At 38.2% G+C, this 26,444-nt stretch overlaps 1 protein-coding gene across 2 annotated transcripts in view; it reads left to right on the forward strand.

Moving 5' to 3' along the window:
* PLA2R1 (phospholipase A2 receptor 1) overlaps nt 1-26,444 on the forward strand; it is a 114,823-nt gene that overhangs the window by 44,765 nt on the left and 43,614 nt on the right. For both annotated transcript variants that reach the window (XM_019636807.1, XM_019636808.1), the window contains 4 exons: nt 3,054-3,211; nt 6,074-6,172; nt 9,392-9,504; nt 18,180-18,349. In XM_019636807.1, the coding sequence (XP_019492352.1) occupies nt 3,054-3,211; nt 6,074-6,172; nt 9,392-9,504; nt 18,180-18,349 (540 nt within the window). The remainder of the gene's footprint in view (nt 1-3,053; nt 3,212-6,073; nt 6,173-9,391; nt 9,505-18,179; nt 18,350-26,444) is intronic.

Raw genomic sequence — 26,444 nt, forward strand, 5'->3', positions numbered from 1 at the left:
GTGTCTTGGTGTGGGCCTGTTTGGGATCATCTTGGTTGGAACTCTCTGCATTTCCTGTGCTTGTATGTCAATTTCCTTTGCCAGGTTAGGGAAGTTTTCAGACATTATTACTTCAAATATGTTCTTGATCCCTTGCTCCTTCTCTTCTCCTTTTGGTATTCCTGTGATGCGCATGTTGTTGCGCTTGATGTTGTCGCCCAGCTCTCTTAAACTATTTTCAATGTTTTTTTTCTTTTTGTTGTTCCGCTTGGGTGATCTCTGCTATCTTTTCTTCGAAGTCACTGATTTGATCCTCTACTTCATCCAATCTGCTAGCAATTCCATCGAGTTTGTTATTTAATTCAGTAATTGTATTCTTTAGTTCTAGCTCATTGTTTTTCATGATTTCTCTATCTTTCTTTATATTCTCATTAATTTCCTTGAACATTCTAATAATCAGTGTTCTGAACTCTGTCTCCTGTAGGATGTTTACCTCTATTTCCTCTAGTTCCGCTGATTCAGGACATTTCTTCTGTTCTTTTATTTGAGATGTGTTTCTTAGTTTCCCCATTCTGGCTTACTCTTTGTGTTTACTTTGATGTATTAGATAGATCCCCTAGGTCTCAGTCTTTTCTGGGTGGACTGATGTGGTATGTGTCCTTTATATTTGAATTGCTCAGTCTCCCTATTCTCCTGTGCGTGTGTACCAGAGGTGTTCCTTGTGTTGTGTGTCTTCTCCTGTTGAAGTTGAGCTTTGATTACTTTTGGCTTGTCAGTAGGTGGGATTTACTCCCAGGCTGACCAGCTGTGAGGATTAGCTGTGTTCACAGTTTACAAGCTGCTGTGTGAGGGTTGACCCCTCCGATGAGGCTTGGCCCCTATGGGCTCTTGTGCCTGTAGCGATTTCCCTTTGGGTGTGACTCTTGTAGGTCAAACCTCATAATGCCCTGGTTTGGTCTAAAGTTGGCCTCTAGGTGTGATGATTCTTGTGCCTCTTTGGCTGGGCCCTGCTGCAGAGCGAATTCAGAGCAAAACAGATCAACAAGCACAACCACAACAGCCACCAAAGGAAACCAGATACTCTCACATGTAAAAAACAACCAACAACCTACACTCAACATGTACAGAAATATCAAGCATACAAAAGGAGAAAACAAACAAAAATAAAACAATAACAACAAAAAACAAAGAACAAAAAAACAAAACAAAATAAAATTAAATGTAATAAAATAAAAAATAGAATAAACATGAGAAACAAAATAGCATCACACCCCCCAAAAAAAAACATTGCAGAAAAATGGAAAGAAGGAGGAAAAATAGAGCAGTAACAAGAAAGAAGAAAAGAAGGGAGAGAGGGCAGAACAGAATGAAGGAAAGAAAGAGAGAGAAAAAAAAAAAATATATATATATACCTACACACCCATATACATGGACATATATATCCACATATATATATATATACCTATATATGTCTATATTAAAAACTAAAAATGATAATAATGAAATAGAAACAAAACAACAACAACCAAAACAAGCAACCAAAAAAAACCACCAAAACACCCAAAAATCCCAAAACAGCAGCAACAACAAAAACACGCCAAAAAAAACCCAACAACAACAACAACCAGTACCAGTCTTGGCTAAAGTCCACCAAGCTCTCCCCAGGTTGTACTCTACTATACAAAAACTGCGCCTTGTGGGAGCAGAGCCTGCCACCTGGCGCCTAGAGTGACCCTGGCATTGCAGGTCTATTGTAGATGAGTGGGGTTATGAGGTGTGATTGGTAGTTTTTACAAAGAAGGGTTGATGTGCGTTTTCGGGCACTCTTTCCGCTGGATACTGTGGGGGGGGGTTGAGATTTCAGAGCTGCTAAAAGCCACCTGCTGGGGGGCCTGTGAGTGACTCAGCAGCTGAAGTTGCCCTGCCTCCCAGGCCATGCCGGGGAGGTGGGGGCAGGATAGGTAGGCTCGCACTCCTGCAGCCTCTTCTTGTGCGGAGTTTCTCAACCCCCTGGGAGTAGGAGCACCTCTGTAATCTGACGCTACTCCTTCATTCAGGGGTCAGCTTGAGGCTCTGGCATGGCAGGGGTCAAGGTTCCTGAGGGAGGGTGGGGTGGGTTCTTATCTATGCAGTTGTGTTTTTCTTTCTGAGAAAAAGAAAACAAAAAAGTCCCACTGCCATTTTGAGCTGAGGCTTCTGCCTCAGATGCTCCAGCCCAGCTCCTGCTGCACTTCGGGAGGAACCCCAGGGGTGCAGGGACTGAGCCCACCCTACTGCTGCAACGCTCTCTGCTCTGCCTCCTGGGGTCCCACGGCTCCACAACCACAGGTGCGGACCGCGCCTCTGCACGCACGTCTCCTCTCTTCCCCACTCGCCTGGCCCGAGGCTTCTGCCGCAGACTGCAAACTGTCGCGCTCTTGCTGTTCTCTAGGCTGGCCGCACAACACTCTCCGATCTGCTCTCTGAGGCCCCCTTGTCTCAGCAGCCGCAGGTGCCGGCTGCCTCTCCAGGGGTCTTGCCTCCCTCTTCCCACACTCCCCCGGTCTGCCCACCTCCCAGTAATCAGTGCGCAAGTCTCTTCGCTGCTCTGTGTAATGGGTAGAGGTTCGTTTGATGAGTTACAGCAGTTCAAATTGCGTGGATTTCCAGGGGAGAACTCAGGGAGCCCGCCTCACAGCTGCCATTTTTCCAGCAAACCTCAAAAGGTTTTTTTGTGTACTCTTTTCCTAAAGCAGTAGATCTTCCTATTTTTTTCTTTTTAGGCAGAAACAAAACCAGGTTTTTCAGATCTACTTTCCATACAGTAGCAGAGTCCCAGCAACCCGCTTGCTTTGGAGCTTTGGGCCTTGTATTGGTTTAGCTCGTGCTCTGCCTCACAAGGTCTGCACGGAGCAGATCAGATAGGACAGCATAGGAGGAAAAGGCTTAAGCAGGTATTTCATACTGAGACTGAAGCAGGTTTCATCATATGAAGAAATCACTTACCAAGTGGTGTATTTTGGTAATAGCGCCGGTGATTATCTTCTTTACATATAATAAGATTCCTGTAAGTAATTTACATTTATCTCTTACAGAAAATGCATCCGAAACATGGATTGGTTTGAGCAGCAATAAAATTCCAGTTTCCTTTGAATGGTCTAACGGCTCTTCAGTCACCTTTACTAATTGGCACACACATGAGCCCCGCATTTTTCCAAATAGAAGCCAGCTATGTGTCTCAGCAGAGCAATCTGTAAGTTGATTTATTTGTTCAGTGCTCACTTTGCTGGCCTTGTATGGAGGGCCACCTGTACCAGGGACTTGGGCTGTGGCAAGGACCACGACACACAGTCCTTGCTCCTCACGGGGCTTCCATGCTAGGCTGTCAGCACGCACCCTCAGAAAAAGTGGGGTAATTATATATAGTTGTCAGGATAGCGCTGAGGAAACAGGTGACAGGACGGTGAGAACCTTGGGATGCGGCAGCTACTTCAGATAGGACAGTCAAGGAAGGCTGTCTGAAGAGGTGACATTTAAGCTGGGGCTTAAAGAAAAGAAGAAAAAAAAAGCTCTTGAAGAACAGGGGGAAGAACATCCGAGGCAGGGACAGTTAGTGCAAAAGCCCAGAGGCAGGCCAACCTTTGCCATGTTTGATGATCCCAAAAAGACCAGTGTGGTGAGAAGCTGTGAATAGTGAGGGGATGGCAGGAGGAATGCAAACATGTGAGGCTTATGCATCCTGAATAGGAACCACTAACAAGCCTCAAGGAAACCAAGGGCATGGCCTGATTTACATTATTAAAAGTAACTCTGGCTGCTACATAGAGAATAGATTGGAGAAGGATAAATTGGAAGCCAAGAAACCTATTTGGAGGCCACGCCAGTGGGTGAATTAGGGCAGTAAATGTAGAGACGACTAGGCACATTTAGGATCCTCTGGAAGACAGGAATTATTGCTAACTGAGATGTGGGGGTTAGAGAGAGGTAGGTGTTCGGCTTGAGGAACTACCATTTTGGTGCATGGTGGTGCCATTGTCCACCATGGTGAAGATGAGGGGAAGAACTGAGGTGTTGGGAGATTACTCTGGAGAGTGATGAGGTTTAAGCTCCTTTATCTTATTAACATAAAAGGATGTCAATAGTATGTGTAACCTTTTGGAAAATTGTGAATCAATGGGAGATTGCGCTCTTCCTCACATGAATGCAAGGGCCCCCGTGGCCTTCACATCACACTTATCCCTGTGCCCTAATTTCTCATTTACCTACAACATCTGATTATACAGAATTAGTTTAATCCCCAGCCATTTGAAGGGTTTACTACATGTTTAGAATAGATTTACTCTCTTTGATCAGATAGCTGTTGAACTCACTGTCTGAGTTTTAGGTGGTTATTGGGGTTGGGAGGGTGTGCTCACACTTTCAAACCACCAGGATAACATATCAAGTTCCTCCAAGAAGCGGTTTATTCATGTTCCTTAAGTAGCTTGACAAAGTAATTGTGCCAACTAAACGTGGAAAATTCCCAAGCACTTACTTTTATGGCATTTTTATTGTTTTATCTTTTAAGGTGGTCACTGATATGAGCAGTTACAATTATAGTGCTAAGGCAGTGTCTCAGGGTCACATTTGAGGCAGGACAAACAATGATCTCTCTAAATGTTTGTCTTGGGTCTAACTCTGCTGAAAGCCGCCACAATTTCCTCTACAATGTTTGATGCCTTGTTGGTTTGTTAGTTTTGATATATTTAAGTTGACCTTGATTTTCCACTGACATTCTCCTGTTTTAGTTCACAGACATGGGTATTTCGCTTAGCATGTTCTCAAAACAGGAGCCAACATTCGGATAGAGAAATTATTTCTACGAGACTAAGGATAGGGATTAATATTATTGGATATGTCAGGACAGTGCTGCTGTGTGATATATTGTGGCGCCCTGTATGGCGGCAGCTCAGTAGCTCCTTAAATAGTAGATGTATAAAAAGTAACATTTATTCCCATGACATAGAACTCAATTGAATATAATTATTATAATTAACAAGTTATCGAAGCATGGTTGAAGCCTAAATTTGAATGTGAGAACCTAGGAAACTCGTTATTCATCCATTCATCCATCCATCCAATAGTTATTAAGCAACTACCATGCACCTGACACTATTCTGTAACTGAAGACTCCGTGGGGGGAGGGAGTGGGGGTACAGGGCGACTCTTACAGGTGGCGGTGTCGGCTTCCTGCATAGTAAGTTTCTGTGGGTCATGGGAGGGCTCCGTATTCCCCTAAAAGCCTACATGCCTGAGAAACCACCTAAAACTTTGAATTGTGTGCTTTCAGCCTAATGGCCTGATTTGTGCTAAAATAAAAAATTATTTGGAAAGCAGGATAAAATTTTAACCTATTAGCAAGTTGTACCTCACACTTAGAAGTGCTTGAAGAGCAGAAGCAACATTCTGTCTAGTTCTGTGAAATGGTTTCATCCAAGTGGTTGGCCCCAGACCAGCAGCATCAACTTCAGCTGAAAACTTGATAGAAATGTGAATTGTCAGGTCCCGCCTGGCTTACTGAATGCAGCACTCCCTGATCATGGGGCCCAGTCATCTGGGTTTTTAGTAACCCCTCAGGTGGTTCTGGTGCACACTAAGGATTGAGAATCAGTGCTCTAACCCATCTTTTTTCAAAAGAAAAATTGAGAGCAGCTTCATGGAAAGCCAGCTAAGCCTGGTACTAAATCTTAGCTCCGATTTTTACCGACTGCAAACTATTAAAACTCACCTTTAAAATGGGAGGAATACTGCCTACCCCACAGGAATGCTGAGATAATATAAAAGTTACTCAACATTAAGCCTCAACACAGCAAGAAATACTCGTGGCTGCTCCCCTCCTGCCCACCAATCCAGGATTGCACATCTTGGAATCATTTACATGTTGGAGAGAGAGCAGGGCCTCCTCCTCCGAGGCAGAGGGAGAATCAACCCTTTTGAATGACAACACGGGTCCTAACATGTTACTCCATCCTGAAACACTGATTATTAATCATATTTTTATTTAAAATAATTGGTGCTGCCTATCAGCATCACTAATGGAATGTAGTTATTCATCTTGTATTATCTTTCCCCTTAGGAGGGACACTGGAAAGTGAGAAATTGTGAAGAAACCCTGTTTTACATGTGTAAGAAAGCAGGCCACGTCCTTTCCAACACCGACTCAGGCTGTCAGGAGGTAAGTGCTGTTAACCTTGTGATTTGGGGGCAGGGGCTTCATAACTAAAACAATTTATCCACCGTCAACTTAAAATGAAACTTTCTCCCTCCCTACCTCCCTTCTTTCTCTCCTTCCACCCTCCCTTTTTTCTGAGTGTGGAATACTTTTAACAAACCAAACACTTATCAGCTAGAGGCACATGAAAGGTTTACAACTCTGCAAAGACTGTCTTTCCATCCTCTTTGACCTAAGACTAATTTTCTTTTGACGTTAAAAAAAAAGAAAAATGTAAACGATACTATCATACCATCTGTACAAACACTGGCTGTCATGCAATGCCCTTCTCACTTGTGGTTTTCACCGTCTTCCAGGGGGATGTCAGAGTGAAAACGGTGCATTCCTTTGAGTCAGAGAGTGAATTTCTGCCCCCAAAAGTCTTGCTTTCCTGTTCACGTTTCTTACACTTAAATAATTTGAATAGACTACAGTAATGGAGAGAAGTGCATGTTTGCAAAATATTTATTATTTGGGAAAGATATAGTAAAAAATACTGTAGTATTTTAAGTAATAAAGCATTTTCAATACATTAAGTAATAAAAAATACTTAATATTTTAGGTTTAAACTTACAAGGTAGAAAATTATGTTTTAAATTTCTTAAAATACACTTATATCCTACAGTAAAGTTACCCAAAAAATCTACCTATTAGTGTTCTTGACACATGCCTCCTCTCTCTCTGTCTCTCTCTGTCTCTCTCTGTCTCTCTCTCTCTCTCTCTCTCTCTCTCTCTCTCTTTCTTTTACACACACACACACACACACACACACATTTTTTTCAGACCAGTTTTTATGCAGTTCTGCTTTAATTATTTTCTCTTCTAATCCAATTATTTATGTTCTAATTAAACAATAACCCATCTCTTCAGAAACTACATTTTATTCATTAATCAATGTGTAAACATGTGAACTACTCTTCATACTCTAGCTTAACAATACACATGGTGACAGCTGACATGTTACTAAACATTTTATCTACTGATTACAATTCCTGAATTAGTTATAGCTGATCACTGATCTAATCTCTGTCTGAACAGAAATATTGAAAAAAAACTTCTTACTGTGGCTTTCAAAGCAACTCAACATATTTTGTGTTGAGAGGGCAATTCACTTCTTACATAGCAGAAATAAAACTGATGCTTTATTCAAAGTTTTGTTCACTGCTTCCTTTTTCTGGCCAGCAGTACAGTATTTCATTCTGAGGTCAGACCCAGTTCTCTAACTTTATGGTGAAATTCCCATTAATTTCTTCATGCATCAGTCTATAAGTATGGTTTCAAAAAGTTCCTTTCTTTTAGCCAGTTGCTTCAATATAATTCTCTGAACAGTCTGCACATACAAAGTCAATTTATACAATAAGTCTCAATCATTTCCATGCCAAAGAAAAGAGATGTATTTTTCCCTCTTGAGTCACTTTTTTGGGGATTGCACAATATAAGCAATTGTTTTAGTGTTGTCATCATCACCTCATTTCATTTAAAATGAAACGGAACCTCTGCTACAAAGGATATTCATGGATACCATCAATTATTCTTCCCACTTTCATTATGTGGCAAAGGCTTGTAGCAAAGAGCCTTTGTTTTTCTGGTTATTACTAGCTCACATTTTTTAGACTGTTCAGTTCTTGGACTTTTTTGGTTTTGCTAAGAGGCCTGTGATCTAAAAATTACTAATGAAGAAAGAATACTTTGTCAGAAAGTTCACATTGTCAGGCTTCCTCCACCTGTCCTTCCAAATACAAAAGCAGTCTAACCTCCCTGCCCCATCTGCAGTGATGCACGGAGGGGCTCTGGTTGGAGCTGTCAGTTACTCACACAGATCAGGTTGGGGGGAAAGGTTAAGGGACTGATTTCAGAGCACATACTGGCTGGTTGGATGTGGAACTCCTGTGATCCACACCTCATTTAATAATATGTTTTGAGCTAAAATAGCTAATTTCTAAAATTAGGTTTTCTTTAATTTACTGCAAGATAGAGACCTTTTCCAAGAAATATAGCAGAAATCATTTTATAGCTGGTCAAATTCTGGCAAACCATGGCACGATACAAAAATGAAGTGTATTTTAACACCGGTGAATATGTGAAAATAGGTATAAGTGATGTGATTTTACAATATTGAAAGAAAAATAACTAAAATAACTCAATTGAAATATGGAAGACTGATGAATGCATGTGTCCTATAGTCTATGATTTTGAAGAATAGAGCCACCCTTCATTGCTCCCAGGGCTGAGCCATGGACCACACATTTGTCATTTTTTGTCGTAGTGCCAAAGCTTCCTTTCTTTTTCTCTAAAAGGTTATCCAGTTGATTTAGGAATACTGTTTATCAAAAAATACATATTTTGGCCAATCTCTATTTGGATGCATTATGATCCAGCCAAGACCATCCTGGATTGCACCAGAATTGGGTTCCAGGTCAGCTTATCCACTAGTCTGTGATGTATCTAAGCCACTAACCTCAGTGTATCTCAGTGGGATAACATGAAATAATCAATATGAAAGAAATATACACTATGCTCTAGATACATATGTTCTCTTTGTTCATGCTAAGTTCCTGTCTCTATTCTAAGGTCTCTGCCTGCATTGTCTCCCTTGAGTCTCACCACAGCCCCATGGATACTATTATTACCCCATTTTACAGGGGAGTAAACTAAGACATGGAGATATTAAATAAGGCCACCCGGGGATGGAGCCAGGATTCAAAATCCATGCATTCTGTCTTCAAAGCCAACACTCTTTCATTTCTACCAGTCTGTAGGAACCATTTGTCTAAAATTCTATCTGTCTGAACTGTGTGTGTGTGTGTGTGTGTGTGTGTGTGAGAGAGAGAGAGAGAGAGAGAGAGAGAGAGATAGAGAGAGAGGAGAGATTTTGAGACAGTGCCCCTTTATTTTCATTTGCTTTTAAGGTTTTAAGTTTATTGAAATGTTTAGGTTTCAAGAATTAAATAAATCTAGAAGTGGCTGTAGTTAATGACATTGCCAGATAGAATAAATATAAAGACATCAAAGGAAAATTCAAGTTTGGAGTTTGGAATGGGTCAGAGGAGAAAGTAATGTAAGTGGTAAATGAGAATACACACACACACACACACACACACACACACACACACACACACAAAGATCTTTTGCTATTTAACTAAATCAGATTATGTCCTCAATTTTCTTTTTCCTTTTTTTAAGGGATGGGAGCGACATGGCGGATTCTGCTATAAAATTGACACCATCCTGCGAAGCTTTGACCATGCCTCCAGTGGTTATTACTGTCCCCCTGCACTTGTAACCATTACAAACAGGTAAAGTAGAAATTTTCTATCAGAAATATCACTGTGCTTTTGACACGAGGGCTCTTGGAATGATAAAATCCTGCCACAATCAGTAGCTGGTCAAAATGTAACAAGTACTGTACACTAGAGTATTAAATTATTTGAAGTATTGATTGAGATGAATTAGAATCATGCACTGTTATTCCTAAATTGATTTTTGTGTAACAAATAATAAAGTTTAGGATGACTTTTACTTTCTATAAACATTTATTCATTATCAAGCTTTGCTAGTATATTCCATTGTATTAGATTTTATCTTTCAAGTGTTTATAATAGAAAAGAAATATGTTATTTAACAATTAATATGTTTTTAATTTAATGTGTGTGAGTCATGTGGGATTTTTTTTTTTTTTAGAACAAAAGTAAGTATAACTGAGCTGTGGAGGGTATTCAAATGCTTCCCCATTGCTTCTCAGGTCTGTGTTTATTTAGAGTCAGACTTCTCTGTGCATAGGGGTCTTCTCAGTGCCACAGAGAAACTGTGTCCTTTTGACACTCCATACGATTCGCAGCATGTTACAGATGTATAATAGGGGATTAATGCTTTATAGGCAAAAGTGACCTCAGTGTCACTATCAATATCAGGAGGACTGTCAGGGCTGGGAGATCAGCTCCTCCCTGCAGAAGACAGAAAGAAGCAAGGTAGAACTCTTTAGGAGTTCCATGGGACAACTATACTTGCAAAGCAAGTCACTTGCTTTTGTACCGGGGCCATTGCCTTTAAAATATCAGGAAACAGAACAACTGGTGTTATGGTTTCATCTAGAGACCCTTCACATGTAGGTCTAGCCTACAGGGGGAATGTCTGTGTGCTTTCTCTGCTCTCCCCACAAAAGGAACCAACATTCAAAGCCACTGGCATTTCTTTCCTCCTCTTACCTTTTTGTCTTTTTACCTTCTTTCCCAGTCTTTTCTCCAAACATTACACAAGAATGCATCCATGTATGTGCGCGTGCGCGCACACATGAACAGATTGACAGCATTTGGTAAAATAAATTGTCTGGCAAAACGTCCTACACTCAGGAGTCCCTTCCTTCAGGGTATAACGCTACCTTTGATGTAGTTCAGTGTTGCTTTTAGTTCTACCTTCTCCTCCCCAGCATAGCTGGGGGAAATAGAGGGAGGAAAGCCTTTATCCTCAATTTGTTAATCCACCCAAAAGGTTTCAATAGCATATCGGGTTGGAAGTCCTCCAGTCAGTGAGTCAACATAGGACTTTATTCAGTAGCCTAACGGATGAAACTATGCTCTTTTGTTAATTATAATTTAACTATGATTTTCACTGAAGAAAATAAGTCTTTTTCACTTGTTTTTTATGCCTTATTCTTTCTTTTCTCTCATTCTCTTTCTCTCTCAATATTCATTGAGGGTCACATACCTGGTATCGTGTTAATTACTTTTCATATGTTGTCTGACTATGCAAAAACTTAATAGTCAAGAGTTTATTAGAAAATTATTTATTGAATACCTACTTTGTGAGAAGCACCATATTGGCATGCTGTTACAAAAGAAATAAAAGGTACAGGGTAATCTTCCGGGTGCCACTTACAGCCAGCAGCTAAAGAGATAGAACATAGATACAATGCAACAAGTAAAGAAAGTAGAATAACACAATACATGGATAAACTCAAAGTGACAATTACAGATAACCCATAGTGCCAAAGTGACCCAAGGTAAGGCAGAAATCTGTTGGAGTTCAAATGCTTCATTTTCTAAGTACCCTTTGGGGACCTCATGCAAAAGATAGAAAGTGTCTGGAAAAAAACTGCTCTGTTTCATTTCCTCTAAAACTGGATACAAGAGTATGAATACTTAAAATTTTTTCTTTGATAAACTGTATCCTGTAGCCAATACTAATGTGTGGGCCAACTCTAAAGCAGAACTGTGGCATAGGTAAGTTTGTTTTCGTCCCAGCATAGGCCTCAGGCCCACCAACTGACCTTGTGCTGGCATGTTACTCGGTCACCAGCCAAGATCCCAGGATACCACATGCGCACCCCAGTGAGGCGTCTTTCCCAGGCATGTAACGTTCATATGCCCTGTTCTGCAAATATGTCTATATCGAAAGCAGTGACTCCTACGTGGGACATACAAGTTGAGGGAAGAAAAAGCACCGTGCTCCTGATTCTTATTCATGTAGACCCCAACAGTTTAGAAAAAAAGACCCACACTGTACTGTTCTTTGAGTGACAACACATCTTTGAATATTTTCCCACACCATCTTTTGCCTGAGAAGGTTGGGCCGTAGGTGGAAAGTCTCCTCAGACCCAGGAGTGTCCACTAGCAGCCCTGGTAATCATTTTCTTCCATTACTGATTTCCTTTTGAGTTAAGACACTCCTGTCACTCACCAAGACCCAAGCTTGTAGTTGCTAATTGATTTTCCACTCTTCTGCACAATTGAGTGACAGGTTTGATAGGCACAATTAGAACCACCTGCTACAAATTACTTATTTCTTTTGTTATCTGGTAACTGCTCCCGGTCTAGGACTTTTAACACTTTGTGGAATAAAGAAGGGAAGAAAAACAAACCCTTATTGCTGAATAACAGAATTTTATTTGCTTGCTAACTGTTACCAATTTTTTTCAGGCCTGGCCAGTTTGCTTCCAGGCAGCATGAATGGGGAGCTTGAATTCCAAAGTTACCATGAATAATTCTCTAAATACATGTATATCTAAATCTTGAGTCAATCAGCCATGGAATAGTGGTACAAAATAATCCAAATGACATTCAATTTTGTAAATTTTTCCAAAAGCTAGAAATCCTGCAGTATCTCATTTTATCCTCAGTTTAAATGTGCATGATTTTCAAACATATGTCAGCTCTGTTATTTTCCTGCAGCCACCATATCCCCCAAACAATTTTGTAGTTAACTTTTTTATTGTGGTAAAATATCATAACATAAAATTTATCATTTTAACAATTTTTTAGTGTATAGTTCAGTAGCATTAAGTACATTCACATTGTTGTGCAACCATCAGCACCACCCATCTCCAAAACTCTTCATCTTCCCAAACTCAAACCCTGTCCCCATTAAACAGTGACTCCCTGTTCCCTGTTGCCCCCAGCCTCTGACTACCACCATTCTAACTTTCCATTTCTATGAGGTTGACTACTCTAGTTACCTCATAAATGGAATCATACAGTAGTTGTCCTTTTGTGTCTGGCTTATTGCACTTAGCCTAATGTCCTCCAGGTTCATCAATCTTGTAGCATGTGTTAGAACGTCCTTCCCTTTTAAGGCTGAATAATACTCAATAGTATGCATACACCACATTTTGTGTATCCATTCATTCATCAATAGACATAAGATGCTTCCACCTTTGGGCTATTGTGAATAATGCTGCTATGAATGTGAATGTACAGATCTTTCAAATCCCTGCTTTCAATTCTTTTGGGTACTATACCCAGAAATGGAATTTTTGGATCATATGATAAATCTGTTTTTAATTTTTTGAGGAACAGCCACGTTGTTTGCATAGCAGGTCCATCATTTTACATTCCCACCAGCATTGCACAAGGGTTGCAATTCCTCCACATCCTGGCCAACACTTGTTCTTTTCTGTTTTTTTGTTTTGTTTTGTTTTGTTTTGTTATTGTTGTTTTTTAAAAAATAGCCATCTTAATGAGTGTGAAGTGGTATCTCATTGTGATTTTGATTTGCATTTTCCTAATGATTAGTGATATTGAGCATCTTTCATGTTCTTATTGGCATCGGTGTATCTCCTTTGGAGACATCTCTATTCAAGTCCTATGCTCATTTTTTTTTTTTTTAAGATTTTATTGGGGAATTGGGGGAGGGGAACAGCATTGGGGAATCGGAACAAACAAGTTGCTGTCCTTTTGTTCTTCAGTCTAGTTGTGGAGGACGCCGCTTCACCGGCCCATGTTGGTATTATCATTGCGCTCTTCCCGGGTGAGGCACATCGTCGTTGGCCACTAGACGGCCGCTCACAACAGCTCTTGGCAGCTCACGCTGGCTGCTGGCCACTCATGCTGGCTGCTAACCACTCGCGGTAGCTTATGGCTGCTCACTGCAGCTCCACTGTAGCCCACGCTGTCACTGGCGACTCACGGCAGTTCAGCTCCAGGTCGAGCTGTTGTTCACCATCTTAGCTGTAGAGGGCACAGCGTCACTGGCCCTCATGTGGGAGCAACCAGGGCCCTGCTGCTCAGAGCTGGCGTTCCAAGCCAACTCTTAACCAACCTGCCACTTGGATAGCCCCTCCTTTGTCCAATTTTTAATTGGAGTGTTAAAACTCAGTAACTCTGTTACTGAGTTGTAGGATTTCTTTAAATATTATGAATATTAATCCCTCATCAGAGACATAATTTGTAAAATATGTTTTCCTATTCTGTGGGCTGCCCTTTACACTCTGTTGATAGTGTCCTTTGATGTGCAAAAGTTTTTAGTATTGATTAAGTCCAATTTATCTATTTCTTATTTGTTTCCTGCGCCTTTGGTGTCGTATCCGAGAAATCATTGACAAATTCATTGTCATGAAACTTTTCCCTTATGTTTTCTTTGAAGAGTTTTATAGTTTTAGCTCTTACATTTAGGGCTTTGGTCCACTTTGAATTAATTTTTTTAAATTGTGTAAGGTGAGAGTTCAACTTCATTCTTTTGCAGGTGGATATCCAGTTTCCTCAGCATGATTGTTGAAAATACTGTCCTGTCCCCATTACATGGTCTTGGCACCCTTGTCAAAAATCACTCAGCCATATATATAAGGACTTATTTCTGGGTTCTCTATTCTATTCCATTGTTCTACATGCCTTTCATTATGCCAGTACTTTACCATTTTGATTACTATACTTTTTAGCAAGTTTTGAAATCAGGACGTGTTAGTCCTCCAACTTTGTTTTTCTTTTTCATCTTTGTTTTTGCTATTCTATGTGAACTTTAAGATGAATTTTTCCACTTCTGCAAAAAAGAAACTAACAAACAAGTCATTGGAATTTTGATAAGGATTGCATTCAATCTGTAGATTGCTTTGGATATTTTAAGAATAAGTCTTTCAACCCATGAACATGGGCTGTGTTCCCATTTACTTGTGTCTTCTTTTGTAGTATACAGTGTTTTGTAGTTTTCAGTGTACAAGTTTTTCACCTCCTTGGTTACATTTATTCCCAAGTATTTTGTTTTTTGTGATGCTATTATAAATGGAGTTGTTTTTGTATTTTCGTTTTCAGGGTGTCCATTGTTCGTATTTATATAAAAATGTAACTGATTTTTGTTTATTGACTGCAACTTTACTGAATGTGTCAGTTCTAACAGGTTTTTATTTTTTTGTAGAATGCAGTTAACCTTCTTTTTAAAAACACATTTTAATTACCCTTTTAAAAATTATACAATAAAAACATTTTTATTGGCACCAGTTCAAGCAAGCCAGGAGAATGTAGACTAAAAAGTGAAAGTGTACCTTCACCCAGACTCTTTCTCCTTCCCAACCAATCCCACTCTGCTTCCCAAAGGTAACTGCCATTAGAAGTTTGATATTTGCTCCTCTCGGTTTAGTTTTTGTGCGTATATTAAGTATATTTTCTAAGGCTATATTTCTCTTCCAGTCTTTTGCAAGAAACAATATCCAAAAACGTAACCTTTCTAGCCCTTTAGGAATACCACCAGAAACTTCTTGCAATAATGATCATGATGTGTCTCCCATTTTAAAACCACTGATATTCTCTTTCCATTCTTTATTTAAAAGAAAGAGGAAAATCTATCATTTTTATATTAGTTTAGCAATCGAGTCATTTATTTAAAAATGGCATAAAAAATGTTAACGGTTGTGTTACTAGGATAAATCCAATTGCAATTACTCATTTCAAAACCAAGTCCATTCTAACAGGATCATTATATATAAAGGCTGCCACTGTGGTTTTTTGTTTTGTTTGCTTTGTTTTTAGTTGCAACAGCTCTCTAGGGAAGCTACTTCCAATGCATTACTTTTTTCATTCTCTTGTTTTAGGTAATATAAGCGCAATGATTATAGTACTGCTGTCTGCTAAATTCTATGTTGTTCACAGACAAAAAGCATCTTTTTCCAGCTACATATGGCTAAACTGATGAAAAAATATAATGTTCCATTAGAGATTTAAGTATAAAATACCTCCTTTGAAGAATACACTTTTGAAAAGCAAAATGTTAATTTGTAATAAATAAAATTGTCAATGTTTGCCAAAAATATGTATTGTTACCTTCAAATTGCATTTTTAAATTAAAATGTCATGTTTAGCACTATGAGCAACACTTTCTTATCAAACTGATGGAAGTTTAAGATATATTTTTCTGTCTTACACTAAAAACGCATATTTTATTTCTTAATTTTGTCAAGGAGTTGACTAGAAAATTTAATTTCTTTCTGATTCTAAGAATTATTCCCCTACAAAATTTGATTTTATAAAGAGGTACACACAACAAAATATGTTATCATTTGCTTTTCTAAAGAATAACAAAAAATGTTTACTGAATTCCTTAGAGATAACATTTTATCCTGGTTAAAATAATAATATAAAAACATATACATATGGTTATATTTTGCTCTTTAAATCATAACATTTAAATTAAACGATCTCAGTGAAAACAGACAAAAAGTCCAGATGTTGTAAAACTCTGGAGTATTCTCAAATGAAGAATTCTAAAACAAAAGGCCAGTAAAGACTTTAGAAGGTCATCTGCTCTATTACTGTAAGCCAGAGTTTCACAGCTTTTTAGTGTTTGAAATCAAATAGAGTGGTATAGAATATAAAATGTCCTCTTGTTTCTTTATCCATTGGAAACAGATATTCAAGAGATTGCATGCTGTTATCCAGAGTTAATTTCTTAGAATACGTGGTTTACAAGAAGGATATATTTGCTGAATTTTTTTTATTAACAATGCTATCTTCTAAACTGGACCAAGAAAACTAGAGTCCTGTTTTGATTGGAAGGTTTTAGGATTTTAGGTGTGAGTATTATATGCAACTACTTAAAAAATATACTTGACAATTAAAAAGCAGAAGGTTTCTATTGTTTTAAACATAAATGCTAAATAGAGAGAAAATAAATCAGAATGGACTAAATCCGAAACCAACAAATGACAAAAGCAAAATGTTGTCATGAATAATGATACCAGAGGCCAAGTTCACAGACAACGTTATTCCTCTCTATTATCTGACAAATGCCATAGTACAAGGTAATGGAAGAACCAGCAATGCCACCTGGGTGTAGAACCAGCACAGTGAATGGTGGTCCTGGCCTTAGCCTCCATGATGGAGTGCCTTGCTGGCCTCCTAGCACAGCAGCTTCAGGCACCAACTGGGCACAATAACGTGTTACTCTGCCTCAGAGGGGAGGAGGAAAAGCAGGTTCTTTTATGAGAGCATGAATCAATGGAAGTGTCAGGAAAATTACAACAGCATCTAGACAATGTTTAGCTTTATATACCTTCCTTTTGAAGTACATTTACATAGGTTCTGTCACTGCAACCTGGTTAAAAGAGAACTTTTCTAAATTCAAATGTGTGCTAATCAGATTATTAATAGAGTACCTGCAGAAAACATTTACTAAAGCATGATGAAAATCCATACGCTCTGCCAAGATGAGTATCATGGATGGCTAAGACCACCAACTGTTGCTAGTGATGTTCAAAGGCAGTTTAAAATGTTACTCCTTTGTGTTCATCTCTCTTTCCCTCCCTATTTCTTCTGAGCCTTTTCTATTCTTGAATGACCCCAATGCTTTTGCTTCCCTTTGTAAGTTAAGGATGCATGGTAATGAAAGAATCCAAAATTGAATGAAAACTTTGTATGTTTTGAAACTAAATTTTTCAAGACAGTTTCCAACTTAGCTTAACGTTTCAATGCTACTTACATTTTGATACATTTCTCTTTTAGGTTCTTATGTGAAAGCCTATTTACAAGTTTTCTAGATTCTGCTTTTGATGCATTTGTGCTGGGAACGGACCATTGCCACAAATCAATGAACATGAACTCATTCAGCTGTTTGGGGAAAATATTACTGGATGTACTTTCTTGCATTTGTTTCTAGGGTTTGAAATTTCTCTTCAGTGAATGTGTGTATCTAAACACATTTGAATAAGCCAAGGACTCCATGTGCCGGTGGACAAATTGATTTGGGAGATATAAAGTTGCCACTCCAATCTCTGTTCCATTCTCACCAAGCAAGTGGTGTGGGTGGGTGGGTGCATGTGAACTTGATTGGCAGCTATTCATTCAGAAAAACATAATATCCTTCCATCTCCCCCCTGCCAACCCCTCACTTCATGCACATTATGGCATGGTATGTGCTGTGTGGCCTAGTTACAACATAGGGCACATGTTGTGCCAAGAAATGTATTATTGCTGGCTTTGTGGACTTGACCACCTACACTTGGAAACTGGAGCTGGACTCTATGCCTTGAGAGAATTAAGCCCTGCCTGTAAGAGTCAAATTCTTCTCGCTCATGTTTTCTGTGAATTGCACCGACATTTGGCATTTATTAGTAACATATTAGGGTCCTCAGGTATTTTTCTGCTCCATGTTCTGAAGAATTCATGACCAATGTTTATTTTGGTGCCATTCTATATGCCTTATTATGTTTTAATGATTTTTTTCTTTATTGCCCAGAACCTTACTATAACAATTTCCTTTTTTCCTTCTTAAGGTTTGAACAGGCGTTTATTACCAGTTTGATCAGTAGTGTGGTAAAAATGAAGGACAGCTATTTTTGGATAGCTCTTCAAGACCAAAATGACACAGGAGAATATACTTGGAGGACAGCAGGGCAGACATCTGGGCCAGTGCAGTACACACACTGGAATGCACATCAGCCCCGTGAGTAGAGGGGACGGTGACACCATTTCTCCCTCCTGTTTTTTTGCCCCAAATTCCCTCCACCCCTTGGTCTACCTCCTTCAATTATTCCTTAATGTTTCCTTAATGCCTAAATCAACTAAAACAATTACCACAGGTATTCAGGGGATGACACATGGCTGGTCATTTTTTTACATGTAATGCATATGAGTCATGTGACATGTTCAAGGCATAAATCCATTGCTCAAGACCACACATGCCTTTATTCACGCGAGTCTACGTTCTCCCTCCTAAATTCTTTCCAAGAATCCCAGGGACTTAGTCCAGAATAGTTTGCAATATTTCACCGTGAAAGGGCACATCTAATCAGTTCACAGTCATTGCCATGTATCTTTGCTAAGGAATGTTGAGCCCTTGCTTAGGTAACATTCTTATTAGTCCCTCTCCTCCATGGACTTTTGTGGTACCTTAGCAGGATTCCAGAGTCACACCTCTGTTAGTTCACCCTCATGTGCTCAGCTCTGGATCCCAAAGCATGAAACTGTGCCAGGTTAGCCAGTTCCAGAGAAGCTAATGGCTTTAGCCACAACCTACACTAGAACCAGCCCCTGTATTAAGTTTTAAGCCCTTATATTAAGCTTAAGTCACCAATCTAAACCCAACACCCCTTTGTTTGCCTCAACATGAATTTCTGTTTGAATGCCTTGGTCCCATTCTTGCCTGTGAATCTCAATCAGGGCTACTCCAACAGATGATAGGCAGCAGGTTACTGCTAAATTTTTATCTGGAGAAAATGGATTAGAGACCTCAGGTACTTCCCTGAGGAAAGATAAATATTATTATATGATAATAACTGTTATCATATATCAAACATATAACAATTAGTCAAAAGACTAATTGTACTAATTATAAGACAGAGATTGTCAAAGAGGATAAAAAAACAAGACCTAGCTATATGTTGGAGAAAAATATACCACAGTAACATTAATTAAAAGAAAATAGGAATAGTTATATTAATTTCAGAAAGAACAGACTTCAGAACAAGGAGACTTTTCAGGGATAAAAAGGGATATTACATAATGATAAAAGAGTCAGTACTCTAAGACACAACAGTCCTTAATGTGTATGGGCCTAACAACAGTTAGTGTCAAATACATGAGGGAAAAACTGATAGAACTGCAAGGAGAAATAGATGAATCTACTATTATAGTTGGAGATTTTAACTCTTCTCTACCAGAAGTGGACAGATCCAGGAGGCAGAAAATTAGTAAGGATAATGTTGAACTCAACAGCACCATCAATGAACTGGATATAATTGACATATATATATTTCATCCAACAACAGCAAATTACACATTTTTCTCAAGCTATGTGGAACATTCACCAAGATAGACCACATTCTGAGCCATAAAACACACTTTCCCAAATTAAAAAAAATAGAAATCATACCATCTGCTCAGGCCACAGTGGAATTAAACTAGAAATCAATAACAAAAAAGATAGCTGGAAAATCCCAAAATACTTGGATATTAAACAATAACTTCTAAATAACATATAGGTCAGAAAAGAAATCTCAAAGTAAATTTTAAAATATGTTAAACTAAATGAAAATTAAAAAAAATACAATTTATCAAAATTTGTGAGATGCAGGGAAAGCAGTGCTTAGAGGGAAACTTGTAGCATTGAGTGCATGTATTAGAAAAAAAGTATCTAAAAGCAATAATCTAAGCTTCCACTATAGGAAATAGAAAAAGAAGAGTAAATTAAATTCATAGTAAGCAGATGAAAAGAAAAAACAAGAATTAGAGCTGACGTTAATGAAACTGAAACTTGCAAGTCAATAAAGAAAACCAATAAAACCAAAAACTGATTCATTGAAAATATTAATGAAATCAATAAGCCTCTAGCCAGGCTCACTAAGGAAAAAGAGAGAAGACACAAATTATTAAAATTATAAATGAAAGAAGGCACATCACTACAGATCCCATGGACACTGAAAGAATAATAAAGGAATATCATGTAGAACTCAAACCTTACACCCGTCACAAGAATTAAAGTGAGTCATAGGCCTAAATATAAAATGCAAAGCTACAACACTCCCAGAGAAAAACATAATAAAAAACCTAGATGACCTTGGATATGGCAAGGACTTTTTGGATACAACACAAAAGGCACAATCCATGAAAGAAACAATTGATGAGCTAGACCTCAGTAAAACTAAAAATCCTGCTCTTAGAAAAATGGTGTCGTGAGAATGAGAAGACAAACCACAAACTAGGAGAAAATATTTGCCAAAACCACATGCGATAAAAGACATTTATCCTGGGCCGGCCGAGTGGCTCAGTTGGTTAAGAGCTTGCTCAAGAGTTTGAGCTTTGAGCAACAGCAGTTCGAGTCCCGGCCCTAGCTGAGCAGCCGCTGAGCTGCCAACAAGTGGCAGGATGGCTCAGCTAAAAAAAAAAAAAAAAAAAAAAAAAAAAAGGCCGTTATCCTAAATATACAAAGAACTCTTAAAACTCAACAAGAAAATGAAGAATCCAATTTAAAAAAAGACAAAAGACCTTAAACAAAGAAGATAGATAGCAAGTAAGCATATGAAAATATGTTCAAGATCATATGCCATGAAGAGATTGCAAATCAATACAACAATGAGATATCACTACACACCTATTAGAATGACCAAAATCCAAAACACTGACACCAAATGCTGACTAGGATGTCGAGCAACAGAAATACCTCGTACACCGCTGGCGGGGATGCAAAATGGTACAGCCATTTTCGAAGACAATTTGGAGATATATACAAAAGTAAGCATCCTCTTGCCATACAATCCAATGATCACACTCCTTGGTATTTACCCAAATGAATTAGAAACACGTTCACACAGAAACCCATACTTGGATTTGTATAGAAACTTTCTTCATAAGAGCCAAAAATGGTAAGCAATCAAGATGTCTTTCAATAGGTGAATGGATAAATAAACTGTGGTACATCCAGACTATGGAATATTATTCAATGCTAAAAAGAAATAAGCTATCAAACCATGAAAAGACATGGAGGAAACTTAAGTGCACATTACTGAGTGAGAGAAGCCAATCTGAAAAGTGTACATGCTGTTTGATTTCAACCACATGACTTTCTGGAAAAGGCAAAACTATGGGGCAATAAGATCAGTGGTTGACAGGTTAGTGAGGAGTGGCAGATGAACAGTCCGAGCACAGAGGATTTTTCAGGCAGTGAAACTATTCTATATGATACTACAATGGTGGATATTTCATTATACCTTGATCCAAACCCATAGAATGTTCAACACCAAGAGTGAACCCTAATTTAAACCTTTGGGTGATAATAATGTGTCAGCACAGATTCATCAATTTTAACAAATACACCATTGAGGTATGGGATGTCAATAGTGGGGGAGGTTTTGTATATGTGGGAACGAGGGGCATAAGGAAAGTCTGTACTTTCCACTCAGTTGTCCTATAAACTTAAAATGCTCTATATATAGTTTATATATTTTATATATACAGTGTTTTTAAAGCTGTACTTTTTAAAGATGTATGCAAGGGGGAGTTAAGACAAATTAGATTTTTTGTGTGTAAGCATCAGTTTAGGAAATTTGTATAGAAACAGGTAACTTTGCATAGTTCTAAACAAGAAACACCCCAGTTCACTCAATCTTAACAGCCTTCTCATTCTACAGATCCATGAATATTATTAAAATGCAGAGACTAGTAAAGTTCCATGTCACACTTTTACTGAAAAAAAAAAAAGGCTCAGGTATCATTTCTAATATACTTTGGAATTTTGTTAAGAATGTCTATACCTGTCAAAATAAATTAATACATTTTGAGTAGACAAAATTCTTGGTTTTTAATGTTATCTACCTTGAGGCATATTTGGATGTCTAAAAATCTGAAATTGAAGCAGAGCTCCTTGTCATTCACAAATTTCTGCTGTAACTTATTTGAGTGGCATTACTCTTTTTCTCTTTTCCCTGAAGCGAAAATAATACCGTGATGCTCAGTGTGGCTGCTCATGCTGATTGACATTGAGTAAATTGTCTCTGAATAAGATGAAAATTTAAATCTTTCTCCCTTTTTTTTTTTAAAGAAAATAGCAATATAAAAGCCCCTGTGTTTCCTTTTTTCTTTTAAATTGCAATTTGCAGAAACACCATCCTAAATCACATTTTTTCCTGCCTGTCACACACACACACAAAAATCCATTAGCTTAGCCCTCATGTCAGAATCTTAATCCAGCCCAGACTGACTATATAAATTGACCCCTGAACAGGAAGCCAGTAGTTCTTTATAAACTCAGCCAAAACTCTTTCCTTATGTCATACCATCAAAATATTCAATCTGTGGTGGAATCATAGTTCTGCCATTTTTTTCAATTTTATATTATGTTCTCCAAATAGTATAAGGCTCCACCATATACCTGTGACCAGTGTCACCAATTATCAATTAATGGTCAATCTTGTTTCATCTCTACCCCCAACCACTTGTCACATTTCACAGACTGTTTCACAGCAAATCCAGACATTATATTGTTTCATCCATAAATATTTTAGTATTATCTCTAAAAGGTAAAGACTCTTTTTTAAAAAAACATGAATACCATTATCACACCTAAAAGTATTGAAGTATACTTTATAAAAAAATCTTCAGTAATGCTCAAATTTCTAAATGACTCATAGATGCGATATAAGATATAATGTATTTTACAGTTTGTTTGAATTGAGATCCAAAAAAGGTTCATGCATTGCAATTGGTTGATGAATCTCCTAAAATCTGTTCTAATCTCTAGCTTTCCCTCTTCCTCGATCTTGTCTTTTTATTTTTTACTTGTTGATGCAAATGGGCTGTTTGTCCTGTAGAGTTCCTTATAGTCTGGACATTTTTTATTGTATCTCCATATGTTGTTTAATGTGTTCCTCTACCTCTTTTTTTTTCCATAAAATTGATATCCTAATTTTTAAAAAGTTAGAATCAGAAGCCTGACTCAATTCAGATTTTCTTATGTTTTTTGGAAAGAACATTTCTAGGTAGTTATGTGTTCTATTTGGAAGCACATATTGTCCAATTTTCTACTTTTTGCAATGTTAGCAGCCATTAATGATCACTTTCTAGATCCATTGATTCAGGAAGAGTTTTTTTATTCATAGCTGGGGCAGTATATTTTTATAAAGATATAATTTATTTCAATCAATTTTTCGTTACTTTGTGATATAGTTTTTATAGGAAAGGTGAATCAATGCCTAATTCTTTCCCTTTACTAGTTTTTTAAATAATTGTTTATTAGCATCCTGCAACAGTGACTAAACTGGTTTTATTTTTTTTAGCATTACTATGAAGTAAGGGTTTTAAATATATTTGATGTGTTTTAACCCACTACAATTTTTATCCTTTTTAATGAAAATGAAAATCTCAAGCACTATCTCCTGAGTCCTTTTAATGTAACACTAAGATCCTTTGAAGGCTTCCCTGCTATCTGGTATGACAAGATGTACATTTCTGCTCTAGACCTAGAAACATCCATTTTATCAAGGAACCCTGGTTCGTCTTAATGGGAAATGGTATTATTTCAATATCACAATCCAGGCATAGGAGTGCTCATTCATTGTTTGTTTGTTATTGTCTCTAGGCCATTTCAATGAACAGAGCTAGAAAATGTGTGTGTGTGTGTGTGTGTGTGTGTGTGTGTGTGTGTGATGAAATACTTCTGGAGTTCAAACTGATACTTTCATTTTGAATTCAGGACTATAAAGTTTTCGCTTAACCTATCTTATATCTGTATTTTTTTTTTCTTTCATGCCAAAATTCCCTGTTCTCAGAACACTAGGAAATTCTATTTTTATTTAAAAAACAACAACAACAAAGAGACTCTATGGTACTTGGTATTTTGAGAGAAATAATTATTCAGGTAAAAGAGGAAATAGTTTTGATCCTTCCTGACTAGTGCCACTGATTAAAGGGAAAATGATAAATAGGGCCTTTTTCATTGAGGGAGAGGCTAATGCATAGAAACTAAAATGTACCTTATACTTAGATTAAAGATTCAATATAAATGGAAGTTACTCAATGGTGGGAACAAAATCAAAACAGATGAGTACATACTTGTCGAAAACGTTTTTCCAAGTTATATTAGAGTTTCATAGATGTCTGGACAGAGAAAAAGAAACACTTTGAAATCACTATTGTGCCTCCATACATAACTCAGCCTCAGAAGGTTTGTGTTTCCAGAGCTAGATACCACTGCAGAAAAGGCTTGTGTCACTCACGTAGGATACCTCCAGCACATACTTCCCCAATTGTCCCAAGTCAGTGAAATCTTCTGCCAGTGACAAAGAAAAATGGGATCGCAGTAGAGCAAGTCAGACCTGTTTTCCTGAGAGTGCCCCTCTCAGCGTGAGGAGTAGTGAGAGGCCTGTCTGTCCAGCCAGCAGATGGACAGGTGAGTCCACGTTCAGGCTCGTCAGGGTTCTGAAATGAACCACCATGTAAATGAGGACAAACCGAGTCGCATTGCTGAGCACCTTATGGTGCATTTTATACTCTTTTCATAATCATATACGTAACTGTTATACAACGTAAAGATGTGATAATAGATTGTCAAGGAAATGCTGTAGCCTCACAAGGGAGAGAACATGACCAGGAAAATGACACAGAGCTCCATGGAAATGGAGGCACATTATTCGAGGGGGCTATTCAATCATTCATTAAACAAGTATTTATTGAGCGCCCGCCTACTCTGGGCCTTTAACATTGTCTCATACTAGACTCAAATAAATCTGCTTTCAATTTCTAGATCAAATCCTTGCTAAGTATGTGGCCTTAGGCAAGTTACTAAGTGTCTATGCCTCCGTTTTTTCATTGGCAAACTGTAGATACTGATATCTACCTCAAATAGTTTTTGAAGTTCAACAGGGAAAAGACCATATAAAATGCCTAGCACAGTATCTGGCAGATATATACTAAACTGCATAAAAGCTCACCTTCCCTGCCCCAATAGCTTTTCTTTTCTCCGTGGAGAAGGAGAGAGAAGGAAGGTGGGTAGGGCAGAAGACCTGAGAGGCAAGGATGTGAAACGGTTGATGGCAGAGAATGGGAAAATAACTAGACAGACTCAAGTAGAAGCGTTGTCTAGAGGCTCTGAAGGCTCAGCTACAGTTCCCTCCTGGCCCTGAGGCCACGAATAGATTTTGTTTTCAGGTATTTGGCCAGAGAGGTGGAAGGTAGAGAGGCTTTCCCATCTCAGTCCATCTCATATGGTTGGATAGCTTTGCAAAATGGAAGAGACTAGACTAGTAATTGGAATCTCTTAATTGACTGAAAGCCCATTCATGTTTAATAGAGAGAGTGAAAGGGGGTAGAGGGAGGATCAGGCAGGTAAGGAGAATTATTATCCTATTCCACGGAGAGATTTACCACCGTGGAGTAGGATGATAGTTTTTGTTCTCTAATGGGAAATGAATTATCAAATTTGAGAATAATTTCTCTGGAAGAAAAACCACCTCTGCTCTTTCCCACATCCTACCCTTCTGATTTGGCTTTGCGAGCATCCCCACAATATAAGATTATAAATTCGGTTTATATCTCCCATAGCCCAGTCTCCCTTTATTACACCACTTTACTGCTTCTTTGAGGCTGAGATTCTAAAATTTGGGTCAAATGTTCCATTAAGTTAACCACTTTAGAATACCAATAACACTCCTGCAGCACTTCTTATCTTCGGAGCAGTTCACAAATATCTCCTCCACTAATGAAGATGAGTTGAATATCTATAGTATCTAAAACCAAAGCTATTTAATCATTGTCTGACGTGGGAAAGTAAGACAAAATGCAAGGCCAACAAAAAAGTATGTTACATTTAAACTTGCTGATTCGAGCTTTTTAAATATTCTTTGAACGTGCAGGCAGAACGCAGGCTACAAAGTCCCAGCTTTTGTCATGAAAACAGCCAAAATGAGAACAGAAGCAACATCTTAGGGGTGGTTTTAGCCCTTTCATAACTTTCAGGATACTTTCAAATACATCATTTCATTTGCTTTTCATGCAAACCCATGAGAAGAAAATGGGTTAGTATCCCCATATTTTAGATAAGATTTTTT

This window comes from Hipposideros armiger, unplaced genomic scaffold (assembly GCF_001890085.2).
Source record: "Hipposideros armiger isolate ML-2016 unplaced genomic scaffold, ASM189008v1 scaffold_30, whole genome shotgun sequence".
Taxonomy (NCBI): Eukaryota; Metazoa; Chordata; class Mammalia; order Chiroptera; family Hipposideridae; genus Hipposideros; species Hipposideros armiger.